Consider the following 27,880-nt stretch of genomic DNA (forward strand, 5'->3'; position numbering starts at 1 on the left):
GTAGTAGGGAAGTAGACAACCATACTTGTTGGGTTTGACTGTTCATATTAGCCGCATACAGTTAACACTGTTAACATATAGTACAAATAATATACTGACACAATTGTATTTCATATTATTTTTTAAATCCTCCTGGTCTGTAGGTGGTGCTCTTCAACTTTGCTCCGAATTCTGTCAGCGGTAAGATAAAGTTCACTCTGGGTTTCCGTACCTACCTTATGAAAGCTAAGGTTAGTTTGCTAACTTTGCATGCCGACATTGAGGACATTTACGATAACCATCGCTTTTTAAAATAAAAGGTAAGAAAATACAACAAATATTTACAGTGAGTGAAGACGAGACATAAACGTGATTTCCCCCGAAGTTAGTAAAACAATGTGCCAACTGCCAACTTGTAAGCATAACGTTTCACATCTGACCTACTGGTCGCTAGCTTGTAGTGATAACTTCACAGGGGAAATCTTTTATCTTGTAAGTTAACTTAGAGGCACCAGTACTCGGCTTTATGGATATAAAATCAGACGCACAAGGAGGTGCTGTTGATTAATAAATGATAGTTTCCACATCAGCACTTACTGCTACAGACATGTGTGATCTGCCACTGTGACGAATCCTCATCAGTAATGCAGATTAATAACCGTATAAATGAGAACACAGCAGGTGTGTGTCGAATATAGCAGCAACTTAACCCTCACTGTCAGTGTTTTTCATAAAGTCACATTTCCTGTGTTGTTTCATTTTGTCTCAGGAAGAGTTGTCCCCATTTATGCTTGATGTTGAAATCGTAACGATATGTGGATTTTTACAATACTTAAACTGTAACGTTATGCAAGTCCTGTACAGCAGCGGTGCAAGAATTATTCAGATTTATACCATTCAGTTATAAGTCCAAGTACAGCATTCTAGATGAACTTGAGTAAAAGTACAGTATTTCATTCAAGTATTTGTCATCCCTTTTGTAACTCAATTATTTGCTCAAGCCCTCAGCCTGTTTTTATTTTCCATTTAACGCTTTTAACCCTGTTTGTACACTGCACTGTAACTTTTATTATTTTTTAATGTGTTTTTAAAGTTCCCTATGTTGCTTTTAAACTTTATTATATTTCCCTGTTGCTTTTATGTTTTATGTAAAGCACTTTGAATTACCTTGTTGTTGAAATGTGCTATACAAATACACATACCTTGCCTTTCAGAGTTGTTTTAAAATTACTGATGCCTAATAGATGTGTAAACAATATTGTAGTATTGTAGCTGGATGAAGTAGAGCTACCTTTTAACAATTCTATATATTAATACAAAGTTTTATTTATAATAATGCATCATGTATATTGTGCATGTAAAATATTTAATCTATAAAACAGTAATAACTACAACTGCTAGATAAATGTAAGTAAAAAATGTGTGTATAATTATATTGCAGTATTGATACGTATCACAAAATGGTAAATGTTTTGGGGAAATAACTTGAGAAACAGTTAATGGATAAAATAACAAGACAAAATGTCGTAACTAACCTGTAAATTAAGCAAAATCAAACATCTTAAATCTACAACATCATATTGCCAAATGTTGTAGTACATCACTAGTAACTTTCCATCACTGCTGTATACTATTTGGCTGCTGAACCTGCTCTGACTTCCCATTTCCTTCAGCATCCTCATCATGGTGTCTGGGAAGCGGCTGGCTGACATCGGCTATCGGGCTTTTTCCGGCTCGATGATGCTGCTGACAGCATATGGAGGGTATCTGTGTGCACTGCGAGGATACAACTACCTGCAGAAGCAAAAACAGCTCAAACTGGCGGCAGAAAACCAGGATCCTGAAGTCATCAAAGACTGATGTCAGATGGACTGCTGTTCTTTTTGCACAGATGTGGACATTTCCCATTACCCCTCTTTTTTGTCAATCGCTAAATCATGAAGATGTTTATTCTTCTCAGGACATTGTGATGTGTGACTTCATTGTGAGGGTACTGTGCCCTCACAAGGAAGATGTTTTGTTTATAAAAGGCAAATAAGAACATATTTGCATCAATGGCCTGAGTAAAACCCATGTTGTGAGTGGCACTGTTTCAGGAGTAACTGCAATTAATTGGCTGTAATTGTTTGTATTATATTAAATGCCTTTAACCACAGTGTAGTGTTTATAAACTGCAACAAGACATGTTTTCAACAACAGAATATATTTAGAAATACATTTTGTTTTACAAGGCACTCAAATGAGAACTCACTACCAGACATTTAGTATAGTCCTCATACCTGGATTCTTCTATAGGCAGTGTCATAAAACTATTTAAAACACATTTGGTCTTGGATGTAGTAAAAAAAAAAAAAAAAAAAAAAAGACAGAAATAAACAAGTCAAACAACATGGTTAAAGGGTAAATCCACAACAATCGCAAAAGGCAGAGACTGCTGGTATTAAAACTTTCAGGTGTGTTGTACTTCTGGTGAGACACACAGAGCAGGGGCTCTTCTTAAGAGCTGATAAAACCACAGCTATAAATTAATTATAATGTATAACACCTGTCACATCACTGATTGAACTTCAAAGTTTGAAAAGTAGTGTAGCAGCTGTTTGTGATCCAGTGTGAATTAATCCTTAAGACAAAAAGAATCAAGTTCATCTGGCCAATAAAACTGGGAGAGAACATTGAAACCAATCAACATCGGCAGCCACACTCAGCACAAAGTGAATCTCGTCATTTGAAAGACAAGGCTATGCAAATTGCTTGCTTCAACTGATTTCATCAATCCAGCATTTACGTGTCACCGCTTGAGTGGTGTCCTACATGTCGTTACAGGGCTCTTCAAAGCAGATGTCAGTGTCTGTATATCCACCATCAGTGCAACCACGCATGAATCTGTGCGCACTCACCGTCTGTGTAATGGTAGACTGGGTGGGTGTGTATGTGTGTGGGTGTGAGCCTTGGACGTCAGGGGCATGTCGTAAGACAAACAAAGCTCTTGTAGAAGTGAGGGACGAACTGCAGGGGGCTCCCAGCTTCAGGCTACATGTCACAAGCTGTTGTGATTCTGCACTCGAGCTTTGGTAGCAACACAGTGGCCATTAGTGCCGTTTTCTGCCTTGGGAATATGAGAAGCCTTGAGGCCTTCTGGGGGCGTGTGAGGTTCTTCTTCTTCACCCGAGCTGCTCTCAATGTCACTGCGGACATCGTTGCACACCTAGAAGGCAGATGGAGGGGAAACAGGATGTTTATACACTTTTATACTATACTTGAGAGAAACAACTACACTCTAAAGAAGTAAAAAAAATATATAGGTAATCTAAACAAAAATGTCAATCTTTGAAATACCTTTTGTCCCAATTACTAACACGGCTAAACAATGTCAGTCATTTTAAGTGGAATATGTAAAAATGTGATTGTCAATGTGAAAGATACTTTCACTTTTTTTTGAAGTGATAGAATACTCACATGCCCACATGTACATAAGTGTATATACATATGTGAAAAGTTTTGGTCATTTATCATCCGACCTCCACCTTTAGGGGTCACACTAAGAAGGGTCTCTTTTGGGGCCATTATGAAGAATGAGGAACAATTAATTATAAAAGCTCCTTAATGTACTTATGAGCCTTGTTTTAAAACAGACTCAGAAAAAAAAAAATTAATAATTTGGGCCTTTTTGGATCTCTCTTTTATTTGCATAATATTTTTAAAGCACGTGTCAAAGTGACGCTGTCAGCTGACTGTTCGCAAAGTTGACTGAAGTACTTTTGAGCCAGACGCTGGTACAACCTCTACTGTTCAGTGTGAAAAGATGAGACTCATAGCGGTTCTAAGAGTTGAGCGTGGAGGTGGTTGCTCTGCAGGTGCACTGGGCTGTACTTGTAACTGGGTGGGAGAGTGAATCACTTCCTGCAGGTTTTCTGGCTCTGGAGCTGTGGAGTCTGGATCTGTGGCTGCGGGTCACCTGCTGACCCCGTGTTCCTGCTCGACACCCCCTGCTGCAACGACTATTGTTGCTAGTCTTATTGTTATTATTGTTATTATAATCATTAACATTATGATGGTTACCATTAACACTATTATAAATATCTGTACCATTTTTCATTTAGTTTATAGCAACATTACCTTCGCTGTCTGTACCTCTGTGTGTATATTGTGTAGGCTGCCTCCCTCCCCTCTCTCTCTCCTTACATCCCTCTCTCTCTCTCTTTCACTCTCTTTCTCTCTCTCTCTCACCCCAACCGGTCGAGGCAGATGGCCGCCCACCCTGAGCCATGGTTCTGCTCGAGGTTTCTGCCTCTTAAAAGGAAGTTTTTCCTTGCCTCTGTCGCCTAGTGCTTGCTCTTGGTGGGAACTGTTGGGCTTCTGTAAATATCATCACAGAGTATGGTCTAGACCTGCTCTTTTATGAAAAGCGCTGTGAGATAACTGTTGTTGTGATTTGGCGCTATATAAATAAAATTGAATTGAATTGAATTGAATAATATGTTGTTCACAATTGTAGGTAAGGTGTAATAAAGAAAAACATTTGGGTACAGCTCTAGATTGAACTGCTCACAGCGAATGAAAAAGCAACCAATGACGAGTGGTCGCAGAGAGATACTGCGTGCGTTCCTATACCCATAGTACTATTTAGAACATCAGAAAACTATTTAGTAGATCCCAATACATAGTATCAAAATACCAGGCTGTCCTACTGCAGTTTGCTTTTCTGGCTAATCTGACCCACAATCCTTTGCACAGCATGAATATGACCAAGAGGGTCAAAGTTCAAGGCGCAAAGTTATGACAAAGTAGTATGTAACACATTGTATGCACACTGCATGCAACAGTATGTACTTTGCAACAGCAGCTGCAGTACAAAAGTAAAAAAATAAAATTATGCAATTTGGCACTTAACGCAGATGTTGCTTTAAAATAAAAAGGTCACAAAGGTTTGGAACCACTGGTTTAGTGTAAAGACAGGTGTATTTTATAGTGCAACTTAATGTTGAAATTCAGTCTGCTACTGGTGCTCTGTTTGAAACAAGTTACAACCATGAGAATTCTTAAAAAAAAAAAAAAACAGCCCACAAATGTGTTCACCGGTGCTCATCACAGTCACAGGTTTCAACACGCTCCTGTCTAACGAAAACAGTTGGACATACCTGACATTTATGACAGTATTGCCACATTTCTCATCATTATACAACTCTCCTCTTTCTGCTGTCTTTGTGAGTGATTCTAATTGCTAATCTACTCCAACAGCTGTCCAAGTAAATCCACCTACGCTGAATCCTTATGGAAATTGATAGGACAGACAGAATCAAGGTGCGGGAAAGGAATCACAACAAAAAGGGAGCCGACAGAAACTTACAGCCAGAAACAGGGAAGGTAAAAGGTCTCGAATGGACAAAGCAAACGTAGGGAAGCGAGAGAGTAGTGAAGAGCGGCTCACTGGACAAAGACAGACAGAAAGACAGGGTCTCCCTCTCTCATTCCAGAGGGAGAGGAAACAAACGGCGTCTGCAGAGAGAATGACACAGTCAGAGACAGCTTGGGAAAAGAGTGTAGAGGCAGTAAATTCTTCACCAAAAAAAAAGCCATGAAGTCATGTTGTACATTTCAATAAACCTTCTGATTGGGACAAATATTTATTTGGTATTTTTATAACTCTCCCAACGCTCATCTAATTGTTATAAACACATTTACCCATAAATTATTTGAACACCCTTGTTATGTCCCTGCAAATGTTTTGGAGTTAATGTTTTTGGGGCCAAGGTTTTGGAGAATTGTTAATCTTTGGAGCGTTCTGAATCATGTGAAATTATTTTATTTTAATCTAGGCCACTCTGGACAGAGTTTGAGCTGCACTAAACCGCGTGAAGTTACACTATACGGAAGTGAAACGAACACGTGATTGCACCAGAAAACGAAAGACACCTTGTCAGAAGAGGACGTTCTAGTAGCGGAGAAACCTTGCTCTTGTGCAGGAATAGCTTGGCTGTGTAGGGCAATACAGAAAGGCCGCAACTAATGATGAGTTTCATCACTGACTGATGCTGCCGCTTGTCTCTTTAAATAACTGACAAAAGAATCATTTGGTCTACAAAATGTCAGGAAATAGTGGAAACTATGTATTAAAGTTTCTGAGAGCCCAAAGGGACATCTTTAAATGTCTTGTTATATTTGAAATCCAATCACATAAAACAACGAAAAGCAGCATATCTTCACATTTGAGAGGCTGGAACTAGTTCGTTTGTAATTTTTTTCATCAAAATCTTATAAATGATTGTCAGACTAGTTGGAGATTCATTTTCTGTTCATCAACTAATTACTTCAGCTCTACATTCCAGTAATCACTACCTCCGTTTGGTGACCCACCTTGCCCCGCAGCATGGCTTTGACAGCTATACGGCCTATGAGGTAGAACCAGATGATATGCAGCACTTGGAGGACCAGCAATAAGGTGTTGAAGAGCCACCAGGATGGGTACGGCCCGACTATGGCCCAGCTCTCAAACATAGTGGAGTTCAGGACCCTGGAAAACAAGGAGACAAATAGATGTATATATTTACTTTGTAGTCTCATACACACTCAAGCAATCACTTTTCCCAATGAGAGCAAAATGTAGTCAAGCGGGACTTTAATCACATCATCAGCCAGCACTCTTCTTTATGAGGCTCATTGGAACAGTGCAGACTATAAAACCCATTTGGATGCCAATGGCAACCAAGCAGGCTAGTAACATTGCTCTACTATTTTGTTAGGTGAGTGGTTGGTGAGGTCATGTCTTCCTTGAAATCCAGTTGAGCAATAGACCCACACCCCCCAGCAGAGGTATGGATTTCAGTCCAGGTAGCTGCACTGGCAACACTAGCTTTATCCCTCATCCACATCAAGACATTGAATATAGCTGCTCAGGTTACTTTCACCAATGATAGGATCCCTATTGTCTGTCCCTCTAGTGGTTGAGCTTCAACTTTCAAGTCTCTATCAAGGAATAGTCGCTAACTAAACTGCTCTCAGTCAGACACTGTAGGTGTACTGGATATTGCCTCATCTGATTTACAAGCCATTATTATCTAAACATCATGAGCATGGAGGTTTTCACAATGTTTTAGAGCACAGGTTGTGGGTTTCTGACCAGTGTGACAAATTTCAGCTACAGGATATGTACTGAATTTACAGCACTGTAGGATTATAATGTTTTCTGTGCAGGCACTTGCCTACAAAAACAAAGTTCAAACACAGTTATGCTGCAAAAATACATACTGGTATTTGCAATGTGCATGACAAATGAATACATTATGATTTGCAGTAGGAATTATAATATTTATTCTGAGGTTGCAGGTGTCACTAGGAACTCACCATATTGGAAATATAACAAGTCGTGTGATGAAAAATGCCACACTAAACACAATGAAGAGGAAGTCACACAACCGCTGGTACTTGGCGTAGTTGGCCTGCTTGGCTGCCTGTAGGAAAAGAAAATGATTCAAGTTCATGATGAGTTTTGTGTTGAGCAACATTTTTTACCACACATCAGCCCTATCTAATTCCTGAGCCCATGCTAATCTGTTTGGATTTCAGCCAAGGGGAAATGACTGAAAACACTAAACAATTCATCTTGATTGTTCAAGAAACCAACTGATGTGACGCAATAAGGTTACTGAACAATATCCTAAAAGGAAACTACTGTATGTAAAAGCTGACTATACAATATGTATCTACAGTAGCCATAGGTTCCTTTATGTTCCATATTTTCCCTTTTTTTGTAGTTAGTATTAGTGTATCAGCATTTAAGACATAATTTCTGTTTCAGAATCAGATGTGCTTAATTTGACAAAAACACTATCATATTTCAGATTGCATCATACCCATGCATACATGTCCATGTCATTGGATATACCTTCCCCTTTTATGCCATCAGAAAAGTGGTACTTACAGTATAATATAAGGTCCAGGTGGAGAGGATCAGTTATAGTTTTGTGTGTTTATCAATCTAAAATGTTACAGTAGTAGAATATGGTAATTTCAGTACAATTCAAATCAAAATTTTGTTTGATCACAGTCACCAGTCAGTCTCACTGACCTCTAGCAAGAAGTCAGAGGCATCGTGGACGCACATCACAAGGCTCCCCACTCGCGCCATGTTGTTGACGTAGGAAAAGCTGATCAGGCTAACTGTAGCCAGGTGATGAACGAACATGATCAGGAAGTCCTGAAATTAAAAAAGGAGAGAGGGTGGTTAGCATTCATGTACACCAAATGCTTACACGTAAACCTGTCTTTTGTGTTGCTGAGGAGAGTATTTTTACACAAATGCCACTTTGTTTTGCCATTCAGGGCACTGACTGTTGTGTTACAAAGGAGATGCAACTGAGAATTAAAACTTAACACGTCTTGTTAACACACATAAATGTAACCACAATTTCCCTGGTTTGATTCTTATGCGTCATTCCCCAAGTTTCCTGTCTGCATTGTTGCTATCATATAACGGCAGTAAAATAAAGTATAAAAAAATATGAAAAAAAAATACATTTGCTTTTAGCACTTCTACAAATCAAATAATCATGACAACACAATGCTCTTGGAAAATAAAATTACTAAATGCATTACAAGTCTAGAGAAATAACATGAAGAACAAATGGCAGATCACTAAAACGGCAAAAAAAACCCCAACTGCTCTGTAGTTTATCTGTTTGTGCTACTGTAGAAACATGGCGGCGCAACATGGCAACTTCCATGTAAGGGATCCTGCAGTGTACAGATGCTGGTCATATAATTAGAATATCATCAAAAAGTTGATTTATTTCAGCAATTCCAATCAAGAAGTGAAACTTGGATATTATATTAATTCATTACACAGACTGATATATTTCAATTGTTTATTTCATTTAATTGTGATGATTAAAACTGACAACTAATGAAAATCCCAAATTCAGTATCTCCGAAAATTAGAATATTACTTAAGACCAATACAAAAAAAGGATTTTTAGAAATGTTGGCCAACTGATAAGTATGAACATGAAAAGTATGAGCATATACAGCACTCAGTACTTAGTTGGGGCTCATTTTGCCTGAATTACTGCAGCAATGTGGCGTGGCATGGAGTCTATCAGTCTGCTCAGGTGTTATGAGAGCCTAGGTTCTCTGATAGTGGCCTTCAGCTTTTCTGCATTGTTGGGTCTGGTGTATCGCATCTTCCTCTTCACAATACCCCATAGATTTTCTATAGGGTTAAGGTCAGGCAAGTTTGCTAGCCAATTAAGAACAGGGATACCATGGTCCTTAAACCAGGTACTGGTAGCTTTGGCACTGTGTTCAGGTGCCAAGTCCTGTTGGAAAATGAAATCTGCATCTCCATAAAGTTGGTCAGCAGCAGGAAGCATGAAGTGCTCTAAAACTTCCTGGTAGACGGCTGCGTTGACCTTGGACCTCAGAAAACACAGTGGACCAACACCAGCAGATGACATGGCACCCCAAACCATCACTGACTGTGGAAACTTTACACTGGACTTCAAGCAACGTGAATTCTGTGCCTCTTCCTCCAGACTCTTGGACCTTGATTTCCAAAGGAAATGCAAAATTTACTTTCATCAGAGAACATAACTTTGGACCACTCAGCAGCAGTCCAGTCCTTTTTGTCTTTAGCCCAGGCGAGACGCTTCTGACGCTGTGTCTTGTTCAAGAGTGGCTGACACAAGGAATGCGACAGCTGAAACCCATGTCTTGCATACGTCTGTGCGTGGTGGTTCTTGAAGCACTGACTCCAGCTGCCGTCCACTCTTTGTGAATCTCCCCCACATTTTTGAATGGGTTTTGTTTCACAATCCTCTCCAGGGTGCGGTTATCTCTATTGCTTGTACACTTTTTTCTACCACATCTTTTCCTTCCCTTCACCTCTCTATTAATGTGCTTGGACACAGAGCTCTGTGAACAGCCAGCCTCTTTAGCAATGACCTTTTGTGTTTTGCCCTCCTTGTGCAAGGTGTTAATGGTCGTCTTTTGGACAGCTGTCAAGTCAGCAGTCTTCCCCATGATTGTGTAGCCTACAGAACTAGACTGAGAGACTATTTAAAGGCCTTTGCAGGGTTTTGAGTTAATTAGCTGATTAGAGTGTGGCACCAGGTGTCTTCAATATTGAACCTTTTCACAATATTCTAATTTTCTGATTTTGGGGTTTTCATTAGTTGTCAGTTATAATCATCAAAATTAAAAGGAATGAACACTTGAAGTATATCAGTCTGTATGGAATGAATGTATACATTATACAAGTTTAACTTTTTGAATGGAATTACTGAAATAAAATTTTGAAAACTTTGACGATATTCTAATATGACCAGCACCTGTATGTAGATAGAAATGGCTCATTCTAAGGTAACAAAAAAACAGTTCATTATGTAAGGTGTTTATAAACCACTTAAAACATAGTTATGTATATTATATTGCATTTCTGCCAACAGATACTCCTCAAATAATACAGACTGAACCTTTAAGCTGTGATCAAGTACACAGAATAAATGTCTGTTAATTTTATTTTCCTCGTCATTGTGGTTACAGACACAAATAGAATTAAGCCAATTACAGTATAAGAACAGGTCAAAAGGTAGCAGCTTTTTTGGGATGCAAATCTATAAAAATAAAAAGATTTAGTGGAAATGTGGTGACAGTGTAAGCAAAGTGATTTGTTTCCAGATAGGCAGCTCCAGTGTTGGGAGCCATGACAACGAACACACACCTCACCACCATCACCTTTACCCATACCACGTTTCACCACCACAGAAGGATCTCTCTGGCTGAGAGAAGACATGAAGCAACATTTCACATCCTCTCTCTCACACACACACACACACACACACACACACACCCCTAATACCACAAGTTTTTATTCACGTCAACTGTCACAAGATTAAAAGAAATAGACAAATTGCTAAAAATACAACTCATGCTGCCTTTAGAGACGACACTTTGAGTGGATCAATGCCCTTTGCACCGGAAGTAGCTCTACTCTAAATATTTTAGTACTGTGTCTCCTTGGCAGCCGCTGCCCCCCTTCATGACATACACAGCTGTACGTTCACAAAGCTGATGAATGACAGACGTGAGAGAGTAGATCCAATTGTATTGAATTTCATCACCATTGTTTCTCAGTGGGAGATAGGAGACATGCACCTGACAGTAAAGTCATCTGGGCAGACAGCAGCAGACTGCTATGGTGGATACATATACATCTTTTCTTAATCTGAATGGGTTGAGGTCTGATTGCTCTATATTTCCAGCCAACTTTCTGTACAGTGTCTTTCACTTGTTTAACATTACCATAATTCGACATTTTTAATGATCTGTGAGTCACTAAAATAGCAAGGCTGCTTAAGAGCGTAAATATAAAACATAATGTGCACAGTGAGAGGCCTATAAATAATAATATAAAGGCCTCTAGCTCAATAAACACAAATCTACTAATCAGCTGAGCAGGAGCTTCATCTCATCATGTCATGAAGAAAATATACATAAAATGCCTCTTAGCGTTCAAACTCTAACAGCCTTCAAATTAAACAAGTAGCACTGGCCTATATTTCCAGTTTTGCATTCCAGACATTTGCTGTGTAAAACACTGTAAACATTAAAGGCCACTGTGTTTGTGGCTGTAACTAACTTCTGCTCTAACAGGCTGATATTCAGTGGAATTTCTGCAATTCTGACAGAGTTAGGCCTGCTCCATCCTGCAGTCACATGACAGCCGGCGATCTTGTGCTGAAAATACAAAGCACTCACAGACTGAGCAGCACCCAGCATGCACCCCGCCCCTCTCCGTAAAAACAAAAGCATGTGACCTTCTAAAATTAACAGTAAGAGCATGTAACAAAGCATACATTTGAAAAACTTGGCACTGCACATGGACACGCACAAACACACATATTCGCTGCCACTGTCAAATGAGGAACAATAGACTTATTAACACGTTTCACCGGCAGTGGCAACTGTGGAGTGTCCATCTTGGTCTAGCCTCACAGAGACATAGCCAGCATTGTTCCTCTTACCTTTCTTTTAATGTCGGTGAACTGGGAGAACATTAGCGACCAGTAGAAGGCCAGTTCCGTCACATAGTAGCGGTAAAGACCCGGGGTCATGACCTGAAGAGAGGTAAGACAGGCTCAGTGGGTCATTTTAAAGTGTTTAAAACCAACTGGATATCAAAAAGCATCGACACTGAAAGAATGAGCTGTGACCACCACTGACACATCGTGACAACACACATCCTGGACTGATGAATCACTGCAATGTCAAAATTAAGCAATAACCGATGACAAGTAATGTGTCTTAAACTGGGTTCAAATCTTCACAGTCACTCATTTCATTAAAAAAGGCAGATAACGATGGGCAGTCTGCAGTTTGTAGTCTGAGGGTTTACATTTCTGAGGCTGCAGTTGTTGTATTGGATTGCAGACTGGAACTGCACCATACCTGATAGGGGTAGCCGTACCAGCAATGCCGTGTATCCCACATCCAAGGTGTCTAAAACCAAACATGTATTAGTTCAGCAAACAATTAGTAATGTTATTAACTTAAGTTTCCAAGCTTGATCTGAATGTGTGCTCACCTGCCACAGAAACTGGAACCCATAGATAAATATGCACAAATAAAATGTAAACCTCCACCTAGAAGTGAAAGAGAAGAAATTATGATCCAGAAAATAAGACTTGTTTAAGATATAAATAACCCAGTAAAAATCAAACATATGCACATCTACTTGCCCCTACCTAACCATTAGCAATGCATGTCTCATTGCAATCTCTAATCTAACCCAATTCTTTTTTTAAAATCTAAATCCAAGTAAAAGCAATAAAACAGGCACTGAAGAAACAAAAATGAAACAAACCGCAAACATGTTCTCACTCTGATGGTCTAAAACTTGTCCTCACAAAGACAGCAATACAGGAACATACACACATATACACACACACACACACACTACATCATACCGCACCTGGACAGAAAACACAACCATTGTGTGCTCAGGCCTGCAGAGAGGTTAAAGGTGAAGACAATAGGCATTAACCTACATGCTCTCGCAGAACTTAGTGTGTGTGCTGGGTTTATCTTGGTTCCTGCGGTGTCTGAACCAGCGCTGAACCTTTCGCACCTCCCAGTCCAGCTGCTTGGACAGGCCATCCAGATGGCGAGAGTCTGGATTCTGTGCAGAGAGGGAAGAAACAACTGTATCCACTATATACAGCAACCAGTCCAAGCATTAGCGTATTGCAAGTTGGCTAATAATTCATTATTTGGGCTTCAACATGAGAATCTTAAGACAATTCTCAATTTATAAAGTGTAACAACATAAAATGACAATCAAAATAATAATTTTGTCCTTTCAATAATATTTAGTGACCAATAGCCGCACTTCTTTTCAATAACTGCCATGAGCCTTCCATCCATGGAGTCTGGTCTGTCTATCAACGTTCGCTAAAGCAGCAACCACAGCCTCCTAAATGCTATTCAGGAGGTGTATTGTCTTCCCTGATTGTAAACAGATGTTTTAAGAGCCCATAAGGACTTTGCTGTAAATCTCACGTTTTAGAAGGGCCTACAAGTTCAATTGGATTCAAGTCAGGTAGTCCAAGTCATTACTCGGGCATCTTTGAGGCCCTTGCTGGTTAGCCAAACAGTGAGTACTTTGATGTATGTGATGGATCATTGTCCTGCATAAAGATCATGGCCTTCTTAAAAAACTAAGGGCTTCTTCCCATACCACTGCTTAAAGAAGAAAGCATCTTCCAGAAACTGGCAGTAGGTTTGGGAGTTGAGTCTCAGTCCATCTTCAACCTGAAAAGGTCCAACTATCTCATCCTTCATGATAGCAGCCCATACCAGTACCCCTGCTTCATCTTGCTGGTGCCTGAGTCAAAGTGGTGCAGTGTCCATCAGTGTTCGAGCCACAGCTCCATTCATCTGGTTCATCCAGACTCTCATTTCATCCGTCTATAAATTGTGAACCTTGGCCATGTCTCTGAGCAATTGGCATCTTGTACATCTGGACACTCCAGGTAGGTTGCAGTTCTGGATAATGGTGGCACTGGCTGCAGTTAATTTGCACCATTTCTTCTCGCACCTCAGTTGACTACGCGCAACAAAACATTTGAATGTCCAGTGGTCACGCGTCAAAAGTTTAGTTATTTCATGAGTGTTGGATCCGTCTGAAAGACATTTTACAATTTTTGACTTTTCAGTTTAAATCTCTTTTTTGGCCCATTTTACCTGAGGTAATGAAACTGCGTAATAATCATGCACACCTTGATATAAGGTGTCGTTCACTTAACACCCTCCTTCATCACACAAATGCATATCATGATGGACTCCAATGAGCATTCAAGTTTTTATGGCTTAGAGTTGAAAACTGTGCATAGAAATAATTATTCATTCAGAAAACTTACTTGCGTAATAATTATGCACGCAGTTTAAAGTGATAATGCACTAAAAGTTTAACTGAAAACTGCATGCTGCCAGGATAACAGTTTCCACTAAACTCTTGCATCTGATTTTGTGACTTTCGTGAGGTTTTATATTGGTCTTGTAGATACTGTAGTTTCCGGAAATTATCTGATTTTATGTAGTGCTGGGCAATGATTAAAAATTTTAAATCGCATAGTTATGCGCAAAATTTAATAATGAAGTAGTGTATTGCACACTTTTAATTTAAATGTACTTCTATATACACAAAAGCGCGATAACATGTAGTTTGCAAACATTTTAAATAAGTTTTCCCTTTACATAGTACCAATAAAATTTCTTGTAAATCTCAACTTAAACACCAGGGCATTAACCTTTTATCTAAGCTTGTTAAAACAAGTTACCATCAGAGTCCAAAGACCTTACATCCAGGAGGGAATTCGCATGGCAGAGCATTCCTGCAAAACTAGATGAAGGCCTATCAGGTAAAGTTATGTATAAATTTAACTTAAGTTAAAAAGGCTACACCTGTATGGCGCACAGAAGCCATGTTGCCAAGGTTACCATCCATAGAGCACCTGCGTTTGATTGCGGAGTGCTTGTCCCCTGTTTACCTGAAGAAAGAGCAACCCCGCGGGGTCAAGCGACTACGTTGTGATTTAAGAACGTTCCTAAGACAGACATCTTCCTCAATACTAATCAGCTGGCAGTGTGTAGCTATCCACTTCGCTATGGCAAATTGACAGCTTGAAATGAGGACACCAAAATAAGTAAAATTAAATATGCATGCCCAGTGTGACAAAAGTGTGACCAAGGACACTGGAATGCTCCATTATAGTTTTTTGAAGCTGACATAAATCTCTGATATTTCCTCCTCCACTGTATTTACCGATACTAATATTGTCTGATACCAATTTGCATTCTTGTAAAAGATGCAGTTACAAAACTAAGGTTTTTAGACATGCTTATCTTAGATGTATGTAAAGTGTCTTTGAGTACCTTGAAACACACTATAAATAAAAATCTATTTATTCATTATTAAGACTTTTTTGTTGAAGACCATGTTAATTGGACAGTTGTATTAGTGACAAAGAAATATCATTAGCACAATTAGCCAAATATCCATAGTTATGGATTAGCAATATTGTTGTTTGAAATTCATGCCAATAAAGCTGAATTGAATTGATTGTTTTGACTGGTAATGCCGTGTTCGTGTCATATCCAAGTTTTCGTAATTACAAATTTCCAACTTAATAATGTTCAAGTCAATAGCCAATATTTCTGAAAGCGAACCAAGACAGAACCAGGCAAAAATGTATGCCTCATACCAGCCTAAAAATTCATTGTTTGATGTAATTAAACCAAATTTAATGGATATAGTGTTATATCGTGGAGGCACCGTATATTTAACCCTCATATGTCCAACTCGGTAATCATATTATCTGTCTTGAGCTGTCAGATGATGTGAATAATGGCATTATATCAGCCATTACTGATACTCCAGAATGAAGAGAGAGAAGCCAAACCTTTGTGATGGATGTAAACACTTTCTCCAGCACTGCATTGGGCTGAGCTCTTCGTCCACCACCTGGATGAATGTTGAGACTCTGGGCACAAGGACTGGCAATAAGTCTGTGTAAGAGGTGAAAATGTAAGAGACGAGGGTCACAAAATGTTGTTAAAAACATTCACACTAGCCCTGAAAGGAAAACTTACAGGACCCGTTTGACCCAAATCCATGATCAGATGGATAACCAGGGGTCCTTCACACATTTAAAATTGAGAAATGTTGTGTTAAATATCTGATATGTGAATATATGTTAAAGGAATAGCTCTCTTTTGACATTAGGTGGTATTCGATTCTCACCAGTAGTCATATAAAATTAGTTCATGGATATTAGCCCAGAGACCAGCGACTGGTCAACAAATCAAGCTTCTTTGTTGTACGCTTAAAAGGTAACCTGTGGCCTTTTAGAGTAGTGCTATGGAGCTGTTTTTCTATGAGCGGGTCCCCATTTTGATTGTCTTGTGCTTGCAAGCAATGCAAGGACGCACATGCACAAAGATGACGTGATACACAATCCTGCCAATGGTATCACACTATTTCACCGACCCACAGATGGCGGTAATGCACCAAATCATGCAGCAATGCGCCAGCAATGGCAGGAATGAAGAAGATTGCTTGCTAGTAGTAAGCTGTGTTCCAGACTACTTCGACTTGGAAAATTTCTGACCTACAACTAGAAACCTACAATGAAACGCCACTCAAAGTTGGAGTTCTTATTTGTGAAATCGGGGCAAATCCATCTACCCCGACTTCTTGACGAGGCAGCTGTCTGATGTCACACAATGGCAGTGCCCATGGAAGAGCATATTGTTAATGGTAAACCGTTAACTTAAAAGGCAATGTAAAGTATATTTGCCTGTTTTTAAACAACCTCTTCTCTCCACAACAGTTATTCAGAAAAACGGACATTTGAAGATTACCAACTGATGTAACGTTAGCTGACAGCAATATAGTTAACAAGTAACATATTAATGTCACTAGTTTTTCCTCAGCCATTGAATACATGATGTTTTGTTTGAAGTTGGAAGTCGTAAATGTGTGCTGGGATATTTTACCACTGGTTCATATTAACTTTGATTGTATGTTTTGGTCATGATAATTTAATGCTTGCTAATTTCCAGAGTAAGGTATCAACAGAGGACTTACCTAGCCGTTAGCTACGAACAGTGTTGGGCACTAGTAACGCGTTACTGTAATAATATTACTTTTCCCAGTAACTAAGTAGTGCAACTACTTTTCTAAAACAGTAATATTACTACTAGTTACTTAGTAACGCTGCATTACTCGTTACTGAACGCACCATCTTTGACATGAATCAACGACTGTGCTGCAGGTCAGCGGCACCGGACTTTGTTGTTCATGTCCGCTGATAGCAAAAAACTAAGGGAGGGAGGCCTTCTTTCCACAGCTGCAAGTAGCTACTGCCATTATTGTGTCAGTCTGATGCAAAGAACATTCCCGTCTAGTGTAAACCAGCAAAAAGCTTTCAACGGCGAACATTTCTACATCTGATTTATTGAAGCATCTGCTGAAGCAGCAACGTGAAACTTACAGAAATAAACTGCCACTGATGCTTGGACTCGTCGGGAGAGAGCGGCTTTAACGTAGTGTTTTGTAACTACTGAATACTGCTCTTATACAGTAAATAGGGTACATGTGCAGTAAAACCGCTGTTTAAAGTCGGGATTACTTCCAGCCGCTGGTGTTAAGAAACGTTAGGCCTAGGCTATATGCTTTGTGAAAACCACACTCCTTGCTGCGGTTATGAATATGATATTAGCTAGAAAGTCGGGAGAGACTGCTTTGTTTGGGGGGTGAAGGGGGTGGTAGTGAAAGCAGTGTTTCCCATGATTAGCCTATAATTTGGATAATTATCAACACTGACCGCCAGGTATTGATTTTCAATTTTCTCTTTTCTTCACTAGGCATATTTAAAATCATATTTGAATGAGGAGCTGAATTGAGGAGCATATATTGGTGCACCACCTCCTCGCTTGCTCCCTCTTTCTTTCATGAACAACGCTGCACAAACTTGCCCAAAGTTAGAATACCAGCCCCCCCCCAGCAGTCATTCTGTGGGAAACACTGGAAAGTAATATAGTGACATAGCCTAACTAGTAACGTAACTAGTTACTTTTATCACCCAGTAATAAGTAATAATATTACTTTAAGGAGTAATAAAGTAACTAGTAATATATTACAATTTCTGAGTAACTTGCACAACACTGGCTACGAAGTACAAGTGAACACAAGAAAATACTTTTTCAGAGAGTTCATTCAAATTAATATGCCTAAACATGATGGTTAAAATTAAGAATTTACCAACCTTTCAAGATGACACCTAAAATGAAGGAAGGAAATGTAAGAATGCAGGTTTCAAACATTTAAGGAAAATTGGCTTTGGAAGTAGGAAATGCAATTATCGTGTTTACTAGACCTCAAAAATACACAACACATTTTGGTGAGTAACACTGAATGTAAACATAATTTTTGTTTGTTTACAAAAACTCCACAGGAAACCTTGAAGTATCACTGTGAACAACAGAAACCACTACAGAGCTAGTGTTACTACCAGTCCAGTCAGTTAGTGTTTAAAGAGAACACAATACAGCTGGGCTGCAATAGAGTTTCACTAACTGACACAGCACACAAGTTATCAGGTCTCAGTTTGAGTTGGGGTCGTGCTGTTGCATGTATCTTCAGGCTCAGGCCAGGTATCAAACGTAATTAACAAGCACTTTCTCCCAGTCTTCTCTCTCTCTGTGTGCCAATAGTCTGAGTGTCTTTCACATGTAGACAAAGGGCGTGTTTAATATGTTGCGTTAGCTTGGCTGGCTAACAGCTAATTATGGACTTCTCTAAATCCCCAGTGACTCTGATGTCTTCTTCATTATGGGAACACGGCATAGTGTAGTTCTGTTCTGCATTATGACGAAAATGTCAAGTTCAGTTGGAAAACAAGTTAATCTATATATGCTGATCTGATTAAATTGGGAGCGATTAACAGCAGAAAAAAAATAAATAAACAAACACTAACTTTTTGGTGCTATATTGTGAGTAGTTGAAAATGTCTTATTGCATGTTGTATGGTGGCTGGAGATGTTTATGTTTAATGGTCCCGTGTGCTGCAGTTCTCTTTCTTCTGACCATTTGGAAGCCTGCTGGACATCTCTGAACACACCTCACTACCAGCATAGCTAAATACGTATGCATTAATATTACTACTGGTGAGTAACTCATACAATCTGAACAACTACAAGTGAACTCCTACTTTAAATACTGTTTTATTGTCAAGTAGAGGCTTAGTCAGTTATTTACAAGGTTGTGCACCATCCATGTGGCTGAAAAAAAAAATAAAAAATGTACACAGAAACTCTTGCAGAAAAACCATTCCTGTGGTTTTGCCTGTGAAACCTAGATCTGCGAACATGAATTTAGTTTAAAATGAATAAAACCCTAACATTCTTTTGTTGGACAAATATTTGGAGTTGCTCCACTGAAACTGACTTCACAGCACAGACGCTGTGGTACTATCTTAGTAACCACGGTGGTCTTGTCAACAGCTTCCTCCGTTTCCGGCTAGAAGGAGCCACAATAAAATAACTAGCTCCACAAGGTCAATCTCAAATTTGTTTCTGCAAGACAGATCAAGGTTTAGTTTGATGTTGATTTAGTGCTGGACATTCAAATCCAGACTTTACTGTGTCACATATTTAAACATTTACACCAAGACATCCAATAATCCTGTGCAGCAAACAAACAGTGATGTAGTTAAAGTGTATGAAAACAAGCTGCAAAGTCCATTCCAGTGGTGTCTGTAAATCACCACAGTTCCCTTGAAGTCTGACAATATTCCAGAAATTCTGTAATTCTGCTCCACTGACACATAATAATGCACAACTGCAGTTTGGGGTAAACTGTCAACCTTTCAGCTGGCTACACTCCTCAGTGTTTGGGAGGAATGCAAACAATGTTCATGCCACTGAATAAAGGGTAAGATAAGACAGTAGTGAAGAAAAACACCCACCTACAATTTGAAATGTCACAGTATTACTTCATCATTTGATCACACAGCTGTCGGAATACAGAATCACAGCGGACCAAATTTTTTAAACCTAAATGTTAATCCCAGTTTTGCTACTTAACTTGACTTTCTAAAGCTCTGGATTTGTTGGGGGTCTTCCCATCATATACACAAACAAACAAATAATGAGCAAGAAAAAGGTGAAACACAAACTACAACTAAGTTTCCTCAATGGTCTCTCCTAATAATATGTTGATTTCAGTGATTTGTGAAATTGTGACTCCAGTCTACAGCATGAATGCAGCCATTAAGAAGCATTTATTAACTCCAAATTACGTGAATATTGCTGATAGCAGAGACGTGACTATTTTCCCCAGGTACGGATCATTTCCCATAAAAAAATAAAAATAAAGGACCACTGAAAAAGAATTAGTTGACAGTTTATAGGGTTTACAAATAGCAGCAATAGGAAACGTGCCAAATGTATACTTCTAGACCCAGACATCACGTGCACCAATGTTTACAAACCTGATCAGCCGGTGTCAAATCTTTTGGTACTCTGTTTTTAAAAATATTTTTAGGAATCATAATATTTTTTTGATTTCTACAATTTTCCCCACCCATTTGATTTTTGACAATCTTGAGTCCTTCTTAGTTCAATAAAGTCTGGCAGCTGTAATCCAGTGCATGGATACTCCCTACTTTTTTCTTCACTTAACAGACTGAACGTGGCCTGAACATAAGATTTGCACGCAAATACCTTTCTGTAGGATCAGTCTGAGACATAAACCAGAAGATAACAGAGAGAAACGAAACAAGAGATGTAATGAGTGCAAATGTCTCTACATAAAGTGCTCGCATGCTGGTGTTTAGGAGACTGTTGTTTGCTTTTTATACATTTAACTCTGGCAAGAGCAAATGCCCCACTGGTGCAGAACCACTTGCGGTGATGCAGATAAAATGGCTGCATTTCAACATTTAAATCTCACCTGGTATAATCAGGCTGTGCAGGTATTGGCTCAGCAAAACTGGACCAGTACTAAACCGTAGTACAGTCCTCTAAATGATGAAAGCTCCATTGTCTAAGCGGTGTACAAGGAAAGGGTTCCTGGTGATGGGAATCTGACACTCCCTCCAAAATAGCCTATGTCATTGTGTTCCATTATGAGGAAAGTAAAAAAAAAAAAACAACCAATGCCTCATGTCTGAAATCTAGAATGACAAGTATGTAGATGAAAGTGGAATGTGCAAACTAGCAACTGTACTTCCTTACATGTAAAGTTGAAAGTATACGAGTCATTTCAAACCTACATGTGATTGTACTATCTAAAACAGGTAATTAAAGCAATATTTTTAAGTAAGATCTTTAAGTGATCTTAAAGGACACTTTCACTTCACATATTGAATGCATGTCATGACATGGAAAGTTAACTGGCCCAAAACCGTGGTGTACTGACGACTCTGTGGTACTGACGCATAAATGAAGTCAGACTGGATTACTCAGTTTCATTTGGCATGATGTTGTTAAACACTGCTAAAGGCAATCCACAAAACAATCCGCCATTCTCTGTCTGAGTGCACCTTGACACTCTTAATGAGCAAAGCCAAAGTGCATCGGCTGCACTGTGATCAAAGCACAAAGAAGGCACAGCTCTGAATGTGATGCAGCTTGTTTGTCTCCCTGAACAGACTCATTGGTTAGGCTAGTGTCTGCACTGCCTATCTTACAATCTCTCTATTAAACTATTACCAAGTCACATGGGTAAACTGAAAGATTATCTGATGTGGCACAGATACATGCAACAGTCTGGGTCCTCTTGTGAGCACAGGCCTTTCACATTTAGGATAAAGCGACAGAAATAACCCACGCAAGCCCAAGGCTGTAGTGCTCATCAGCGGCCAGTAGCAACAGGAGGGAAAACAGCGAGAGACGCAAGCTAATCTATTTATTTAAAACTTCAAAAAAACATCCCTGCTCCTCCTCAGAACCTGACCACTCCAACATACACAAAGCCTGTTTCCAAGAAACAGGCTCAGCGTGGTCTATGTACACGGACCCTAGTGGGTCTGACAGCTGTGAAGGGAAGAGCCACAAGCTATACACAACCTTGACACTGGGAAAACCCACTCCCAGGACCTAGCCTGAGGCACAGGCATGGCTCTATTCATAGCACAGTACTGCATGCAAGTTTGGCCTTGATTTGACTTGTGACATTGAAGCATGTTTCAAAACAGAAATGACAGTTCTGCGGAGCACACATGACTTTGAGAGGAGATAATGCCAGATTATTTGGGCAATAATCTGAACAGTAAATGAGGATGTTTAATGCTTCACATCAACATTTGCTCGTTATCTACCCTGACTTTCTTCAGGGTTCTGACAAGAGACAATACCCGGCAGTCAGTTTATGAGAAAACACAGCACAACAGATTACATGGCAAGTCTGGCTGCTCATAATCTCATACATATCTCAGTATGTAGTTTTAACACTGCTTAACCCATGACTTGGCTTAGAAGGGCCTAGGCTTACACACACACACACACACACACACACACACACACACACACACACACACACACACACACACACCACACACACACACACACACACACACACACACACACACACACACACGCACTGCCAACAGCACAGCGGAGATTACGATCAAACAAGAAGAAACTGGTCTAGAAGAGGAAGGGCTGGTGGGGCCGAGGACCACAATCACATCAGATAGAAACAGGAAGTGCCTGCAGGTAGAAGAGGAATCCAGTAGATACGCTTGATGAATGCGTGTAAAAATGATGCCCTTCGAGGACAAAGGCAAATATGATTGGAGACACAGCGGCAGAGGCTGGAGAAATGTAAGACGTTGATAAGTTGAATTAAGAAAAAAACAAACATGTGTCACTCTTGTCTCCACCGTTACAGACTGACAGAACTGCATTCTCTCATCTTTAGGGCTTTGTTATTACCTACTGCAGTTGTCCAAGATAAATCTGTGAGACACAGATTGAGTAAGATACACAAACAGGTTCTGTGAGCATAACTAAAACTAGAAAAGTAGTTGAAAACAAAAGTTGTGGTTGAAGTGACAGTCGAAATACAAACACTTACAAGGAGTTAAAATGGTGAAGTGCTGCAAGCATAAAATCCTCACATTTGAGAAGCTGGAACCTGGGAATTGGATTGACATTTTTGCTTGAAAAGGACTGAAATAAATAAATAGATTATAAAAATAGTTACCGATTCATTTTCTGGCAATCGACTAATCATCACAGCTCTAGCTGGAAGTGTGAAAGCGCAAGCTTTGAAAGGAGAAAAGTCATTTGAAGAGGGAGAGATGGATGCAGATGAAATGTCAGTGGACATGTAAACACTGAAAGAGGATGATTTGTCATTCGAGGAGTAAGACATTAAAGCAGTTAAAGAGTAAAAGACAACAGAAGCTGAAGTCAGTTGACATGTAAGTGGTTTAAAGTAGTTGAAATTTCAGTTGAAGTGGAAGCACCAAAGATAGTTCAAGTGTGTGCAATGTAAGCACTTGAAATTTCATTTGGCAAAATAGTTTAACAGCTTAAAATTCTGTTATGTGTGCAGCTGAAGGCGGTCAAAACATAATTTCTCAGAAACTAGGTTGAAATAATTCAAAGCGGTGGCCATAATGTAAACCTATAGGATTGTTACATTATCGTCATATATAGTCCTGTGTTTATATGTTAAGTAACATTGAGGATATTGTTTAAAGAAAAAATTGAAATGTGGAAATAGAGAAAAACACATCCAGAATCAGCATCCCCTCCCACTTTGCAACTCTATGTAAAAACAAAAAAGAAAGCACAACTGGAATTAGGCCATGAATCAAAACGTGTTTATGGCAGCGTGAAAATACCCCCATCAAAAACCCACCTCATCACCATGCAACTATGTTGATGCCTGACCCTCTTATTGCAGGTGTGTGTGTGTGTGTTGTGTTTTATGAAGTGCACTGTGTGTGTGCCAAGCGGCACACCATGTGTTGAGGTCCTGCAGAAAGGAACTCAAGCGGTTGTGTGATGTTTTTTTCTCATAAATAAGTGAATGAGGCAGCCAGCCGGTCGATGTGTCGGGCGGCAACAGAATAAACGCTCTCTGATAACATCAGCCTCTCCCCGAGGCATAGCCTTGCATTAGAGAGAGGGACAGACCAACCGCTTTGGCTCCTGAGACAGGTGCTCGCCGCTGTGTGCATCTTATTGACCGCCTCTGCAAGACATCTCCAATATCTGATTGCTCCTTATTTAAAGCCATTTGTCCATGTCTAAGTGACCTGACCTGTCAGTTAAACACACAAAGCCTAACGCTGTGCTTGGGGCTTGACCTGCAGGTGTCAACTCTATAAATGATGCCTGGAGGGACAACAAGCTATCTCCTGCTATCTGCCCAATTCAGATTTAAATATTTAATATCACTCATGTAAATTACTCCTGCCCACAGTGTTAAGAAGCCTGTGTATCATATAACAGTAGAGGTGTAGTCAGACAACTATAAAAAGCTGGCTAATGGTGATTCCTGAGCTCTTTTATCATTATGTGGACCTTGATCAAATAACTTTATAGCCGTGCAGTTGGCTAACAAAAGAAACTGCAACCGTCTTATGTTATGCGTTATAATGAAACACAGACAGTATAGCTGCTTTTAGAGCAGAGGTATACCATGCCAAGATGAAATGGAAGTGTGTGCATTTATACTGTACTTGCAGAATGTCCAACCACAAATGAAAAGAATCAATAAAATTAGGGGAGGGCAATATGGATAAGAAACTATTTGTATTGAGCGTGTATCTGATATAATGCACTTTCTTGGAAATTCTAGTAAGTAATTTACAGATAAAAATAACCAGATGAGTAGTGAATGTCTGATGTCTGCTAATCCTGTGAATACCTGACAAATCAAAGTATTTCATTACATTGACACATAACTATCAGAGATATTACAATAGCAACAATAGCTACCTCAGCACAACAAAAATATCCTTACTTTGGACACGTTTCTATCGTCTTGCGGTATATTATCATGTTGCCCAACACTAACTGAAATAGTACACATTTGTTTATTTGTTTTATCTTATCTTATACTGAGATATCCAACAACTATATCACATCTCCAATATTTCTCCATACAGCAAAGCCCTACACTTAACCTTGAACTGGCTTTAACAAAATGCTGTAGCATTTGTTTAAGCTTAAGAAAGAATGAAAAGCCCCACCTGAAATTTAAGTTTAGGGCCATGTGTATAGTCTGCCGTGATGTCCGTTTTACTGGATTCAATGCGCTCAAAAACTCGTCCAATATGTTTATATTGAAGCTGCAAAAACAGGATACCCATAACAGGTTTTTCAGGATTTATTAACGGGAAACAGATAAGGATTATAGATAGGCAAAACTTCTGTCAGTGCATCAATGGCTAAACACTTTGCTGAAACGTTGAACTATGGTGTGGACATAGGTGACGCCACTGTATCAGGTCAATCAGTAGGCTACACTCTTTGTTGAGTGAGACTTCAAATAAGTGAAAATGGTTTTCTTGTCGTCATTGTTCCCTGACAAGAGTCTTACTTTCTGCAAATAAAATAACACACCTGTCAGCAGAGCTTTTCCTTTAATGCCTGCCGATGTTAAGCTGGATCTCATCTTCAGCGCACTCCCATCACCCCTCGCCTTCCCAGACCAAAAGCCTAAATAAAAACACCAAAACTCTCAGAGGAGAGTCTGTTTTGCAGGAGAACTTTTGAATAATCACGGTTCACTGGTGGGGGAATTACATCTCCCCTACTTGTGACACGAGTCTGACCCACCTACAATTAGCCTACTCCTACCCTGAAATTGCTTAATGTGTAATTTCCTTTCTCAGTATTATAGTAGTAACCTTGGACTTATCTTTATTTGAGGAAGAGGGTGAGTAAAAAGATAACTCCACAACATCTCAGCCATGCAACAACAGCCAAATGAATGACAGAAACCTCATTGCTCTAGTTTGCCAAAGCAAAATGCCTTCAGGACATCTCAACTTAGTTGAGTAGAAAGGCATCCAAGTGTGTACCAAGCCAAGAGCTTTGTGTGTTGGCGTTGAATGCCATGCCATCACACTATTGTCGTTTCCTTTTGCAGCCTGAACAAAAGCACAACTTAACCTTTTTAGGACTGGATGGATACCTTGGATCATATATGTGACAAGAAGATGTGGCAGTTTCACAGAAGCAGCAGGCTGGCAGGACAGTACTCCCTAGCACGCATGCATGCACGCATCTGTTAAGGGCTGCTAAAGACACATAAGCAGATTGTTAATCACTAACTGTTAACCAAACTAGTGTAGAGTTACCCAAACATCAATGACATGATTTTCAGAAGGGGTGTACACGAAAAAACGTGTAACGTTAGTTAGTTGTAACAGTGTCGCATGCACACCTTCAATTCAATTCAATTCAATTCAATTTTATTTATATAGCGCCAAATCACACCTCTGTCTCTAAAAGCAGCGGAGAAGGGAAATAAAAATGAGACATTATTGTGTAAGCAGAAGTACTGCTAATGATGACATGGTGTTTGACAGAAAAAAGATTGGGAATCCCAGAGTTAACACACAGTGCGAAGATACCGGTCCACCCACATCCAACAAACCCATCATTCCGTTTTTGTGAAAAAACAATCAAACATATCTTTTAAAATAAAGTGAAGAGAACTGCCCATAACCTACAAGAAAACACCCGACACGAGTGGCAAGTACGAACCTTTCGAAGAGAATCCTTACGGCGAAAATCCCCAAAGCCAGCGGCAAGGCAGCAAACAAGTGTCCAGCTTTGGGGTACTCCACCCCGGGAGCTGGGTCTGCCAGATCCGCCCAGGTTACGTTGTGTGGCAGCCAAAACCTCTCGTTCCAAAACCAGGCTGAAAGAGCAGCCATGTTTCAGAGTGTTCCTATCTCCGGACGGGTAGAAAAAAATAGTTTCTTATCCGAAAGAAAGGACCCGTCCCTGGGTCACTTTTCTGGTGACTTGCCACGCTCTTTACCGCACACTTAGTTTAACGGACCAGTGTTAAAAAGACAATAGGAACTAGACTTCCGGCTTAGATTTTCAAAATAATATTCCCAACCGCCAACGTTCGTTTTTGCTTGTTGTTTTAAACTTAATAGGCAATACTTTAGTATTTAAAAACTGTTCACTGTTTTGTTCAGTTAGGGTTTTTACAAGATTGGTTTCTTTACTTACTCTTGACTCCTGTCAGACTTCAGTTATACAAAGGACTTATAACCAAATTTGCACTCCTTTGCTTGAAGACTTGAGACTTGAAGACAAAAAGCTCAGGAGACTTGACCTCAGATTTATAATAAAAAAAACAGGCTAAATGCTCAGCAGCTTTTTGAAACTGGACGTTCAATTAGCTGTTTCCATTCAACAAAAGGAATTATCTGTTGGTCATGCTAATTACCATCTACTTACTGACGGGCTTGAAAGACTCAATTTCTCTCGTTACATTCAATTTTACTTTTTAATTTTGAAAGTAACAGCCCAGTTTCCTGTATTTTATGGTTGTCAGCAGCGAGATTGACCAATCTTGGCTGCCGCCATGAGATGAGGAATTGAGGAAGTGAGGCGAGTCCCTCCTCCTTGCATGGCATGATCCATCCCTGCTGGGATTTTTTGTTAGAGCCAGACTGTAGTTAGATACTTTAATATTTGAGTTATCATACTTTAGCATACCTTGGGAGATTTGACAGCTTAATCCAACTGGTTATCTGAACAGGTTATCTCAAAAGGAACCGTTATCAAAGGTCGATAAAGGTAACAGGAGTGATGGGCTTGTTGTTGATGTGATGGCACACCCATGTGGCCAATGGATGTA

The 27,880-nt window shown here is 39.6% G+C and overlaps 2 protein-coding genes across 2 annotated transcripts; one reads left to right on the plus strand and one right to left on the minus strand.

Moving 5' to 3' along the window:
- The first annotated feature begins 150 nt into the window (after positions 1-150).
- LOC119886326 (cytochrome c oxidase assembly protein COX14 homolog) lies at positions 151-2,134 on the plus strand. The gene is made up of 2 exons (XM_038696981.1): positions 151-299; positions 1,653-2,134. The coding sequence occupies exon 2, from the start codon at positions 1,663-1,665 to the stop codon at positions 1,837-1,839; it is 177 nt and encodes a 58-aa protein (XP_038552909.1). The 5' UTR covers positions 151-299; positions 1,653-1,662; the 3' UTR covers positions 1,840-2,134.
- A 185-nt stretch (positions 2,135-2,319) lies between these two features.
- On the minus strand, positions 2,320-27,069 carry cers5 (ceramide synthase 5). Its single transcript, XM_038696980.1, has 10 exons — positions 26,767-27,069; positions 15,933-16,038; positions 13,020-13,150; positions 12,557-12,614; positions 12,421-12,471; positions 11,997-12,089; positions 8,045-8,173; positions 7,321-7,427; positions 6,334-6,490; positions 2,320-3,184 (listed from the first exon to the last, which is right to left on the minus strand). The coding sequence occupies exons 1-10, from the start codon at positions 26,937-26,939 to the stop codon at positions 3,017-3,019; spliced, it is 1,173 nt and encodes a 390-aa protein (XP_038552908.1). The 5' UTR covers positions 26,940-27,069; the 3' UTR covers positions 2,320-3,016.
- Positions 27,070-27,880: the final 811 nt, after the last annotated feature.

Source organism: Micropterus salmoides, unplaced genomic scaffold (genome assembly GCF_014851395.1).
Source record: "Micropterus salmoides isolate LMB-PRFRI ecotype aquatic unplaced genomic scaffold, ASM1485139v1 Ms_hic_scaffold_4, whole genome shotgun sequence".
NCBI classification, from domain to species: domain Eukaryota; kingdom Metazoa; phylum Chordata; class Actinopteri; order Centrarchiformes; family Centrarchidae; genus Micropterus; species Micropterus salmoides.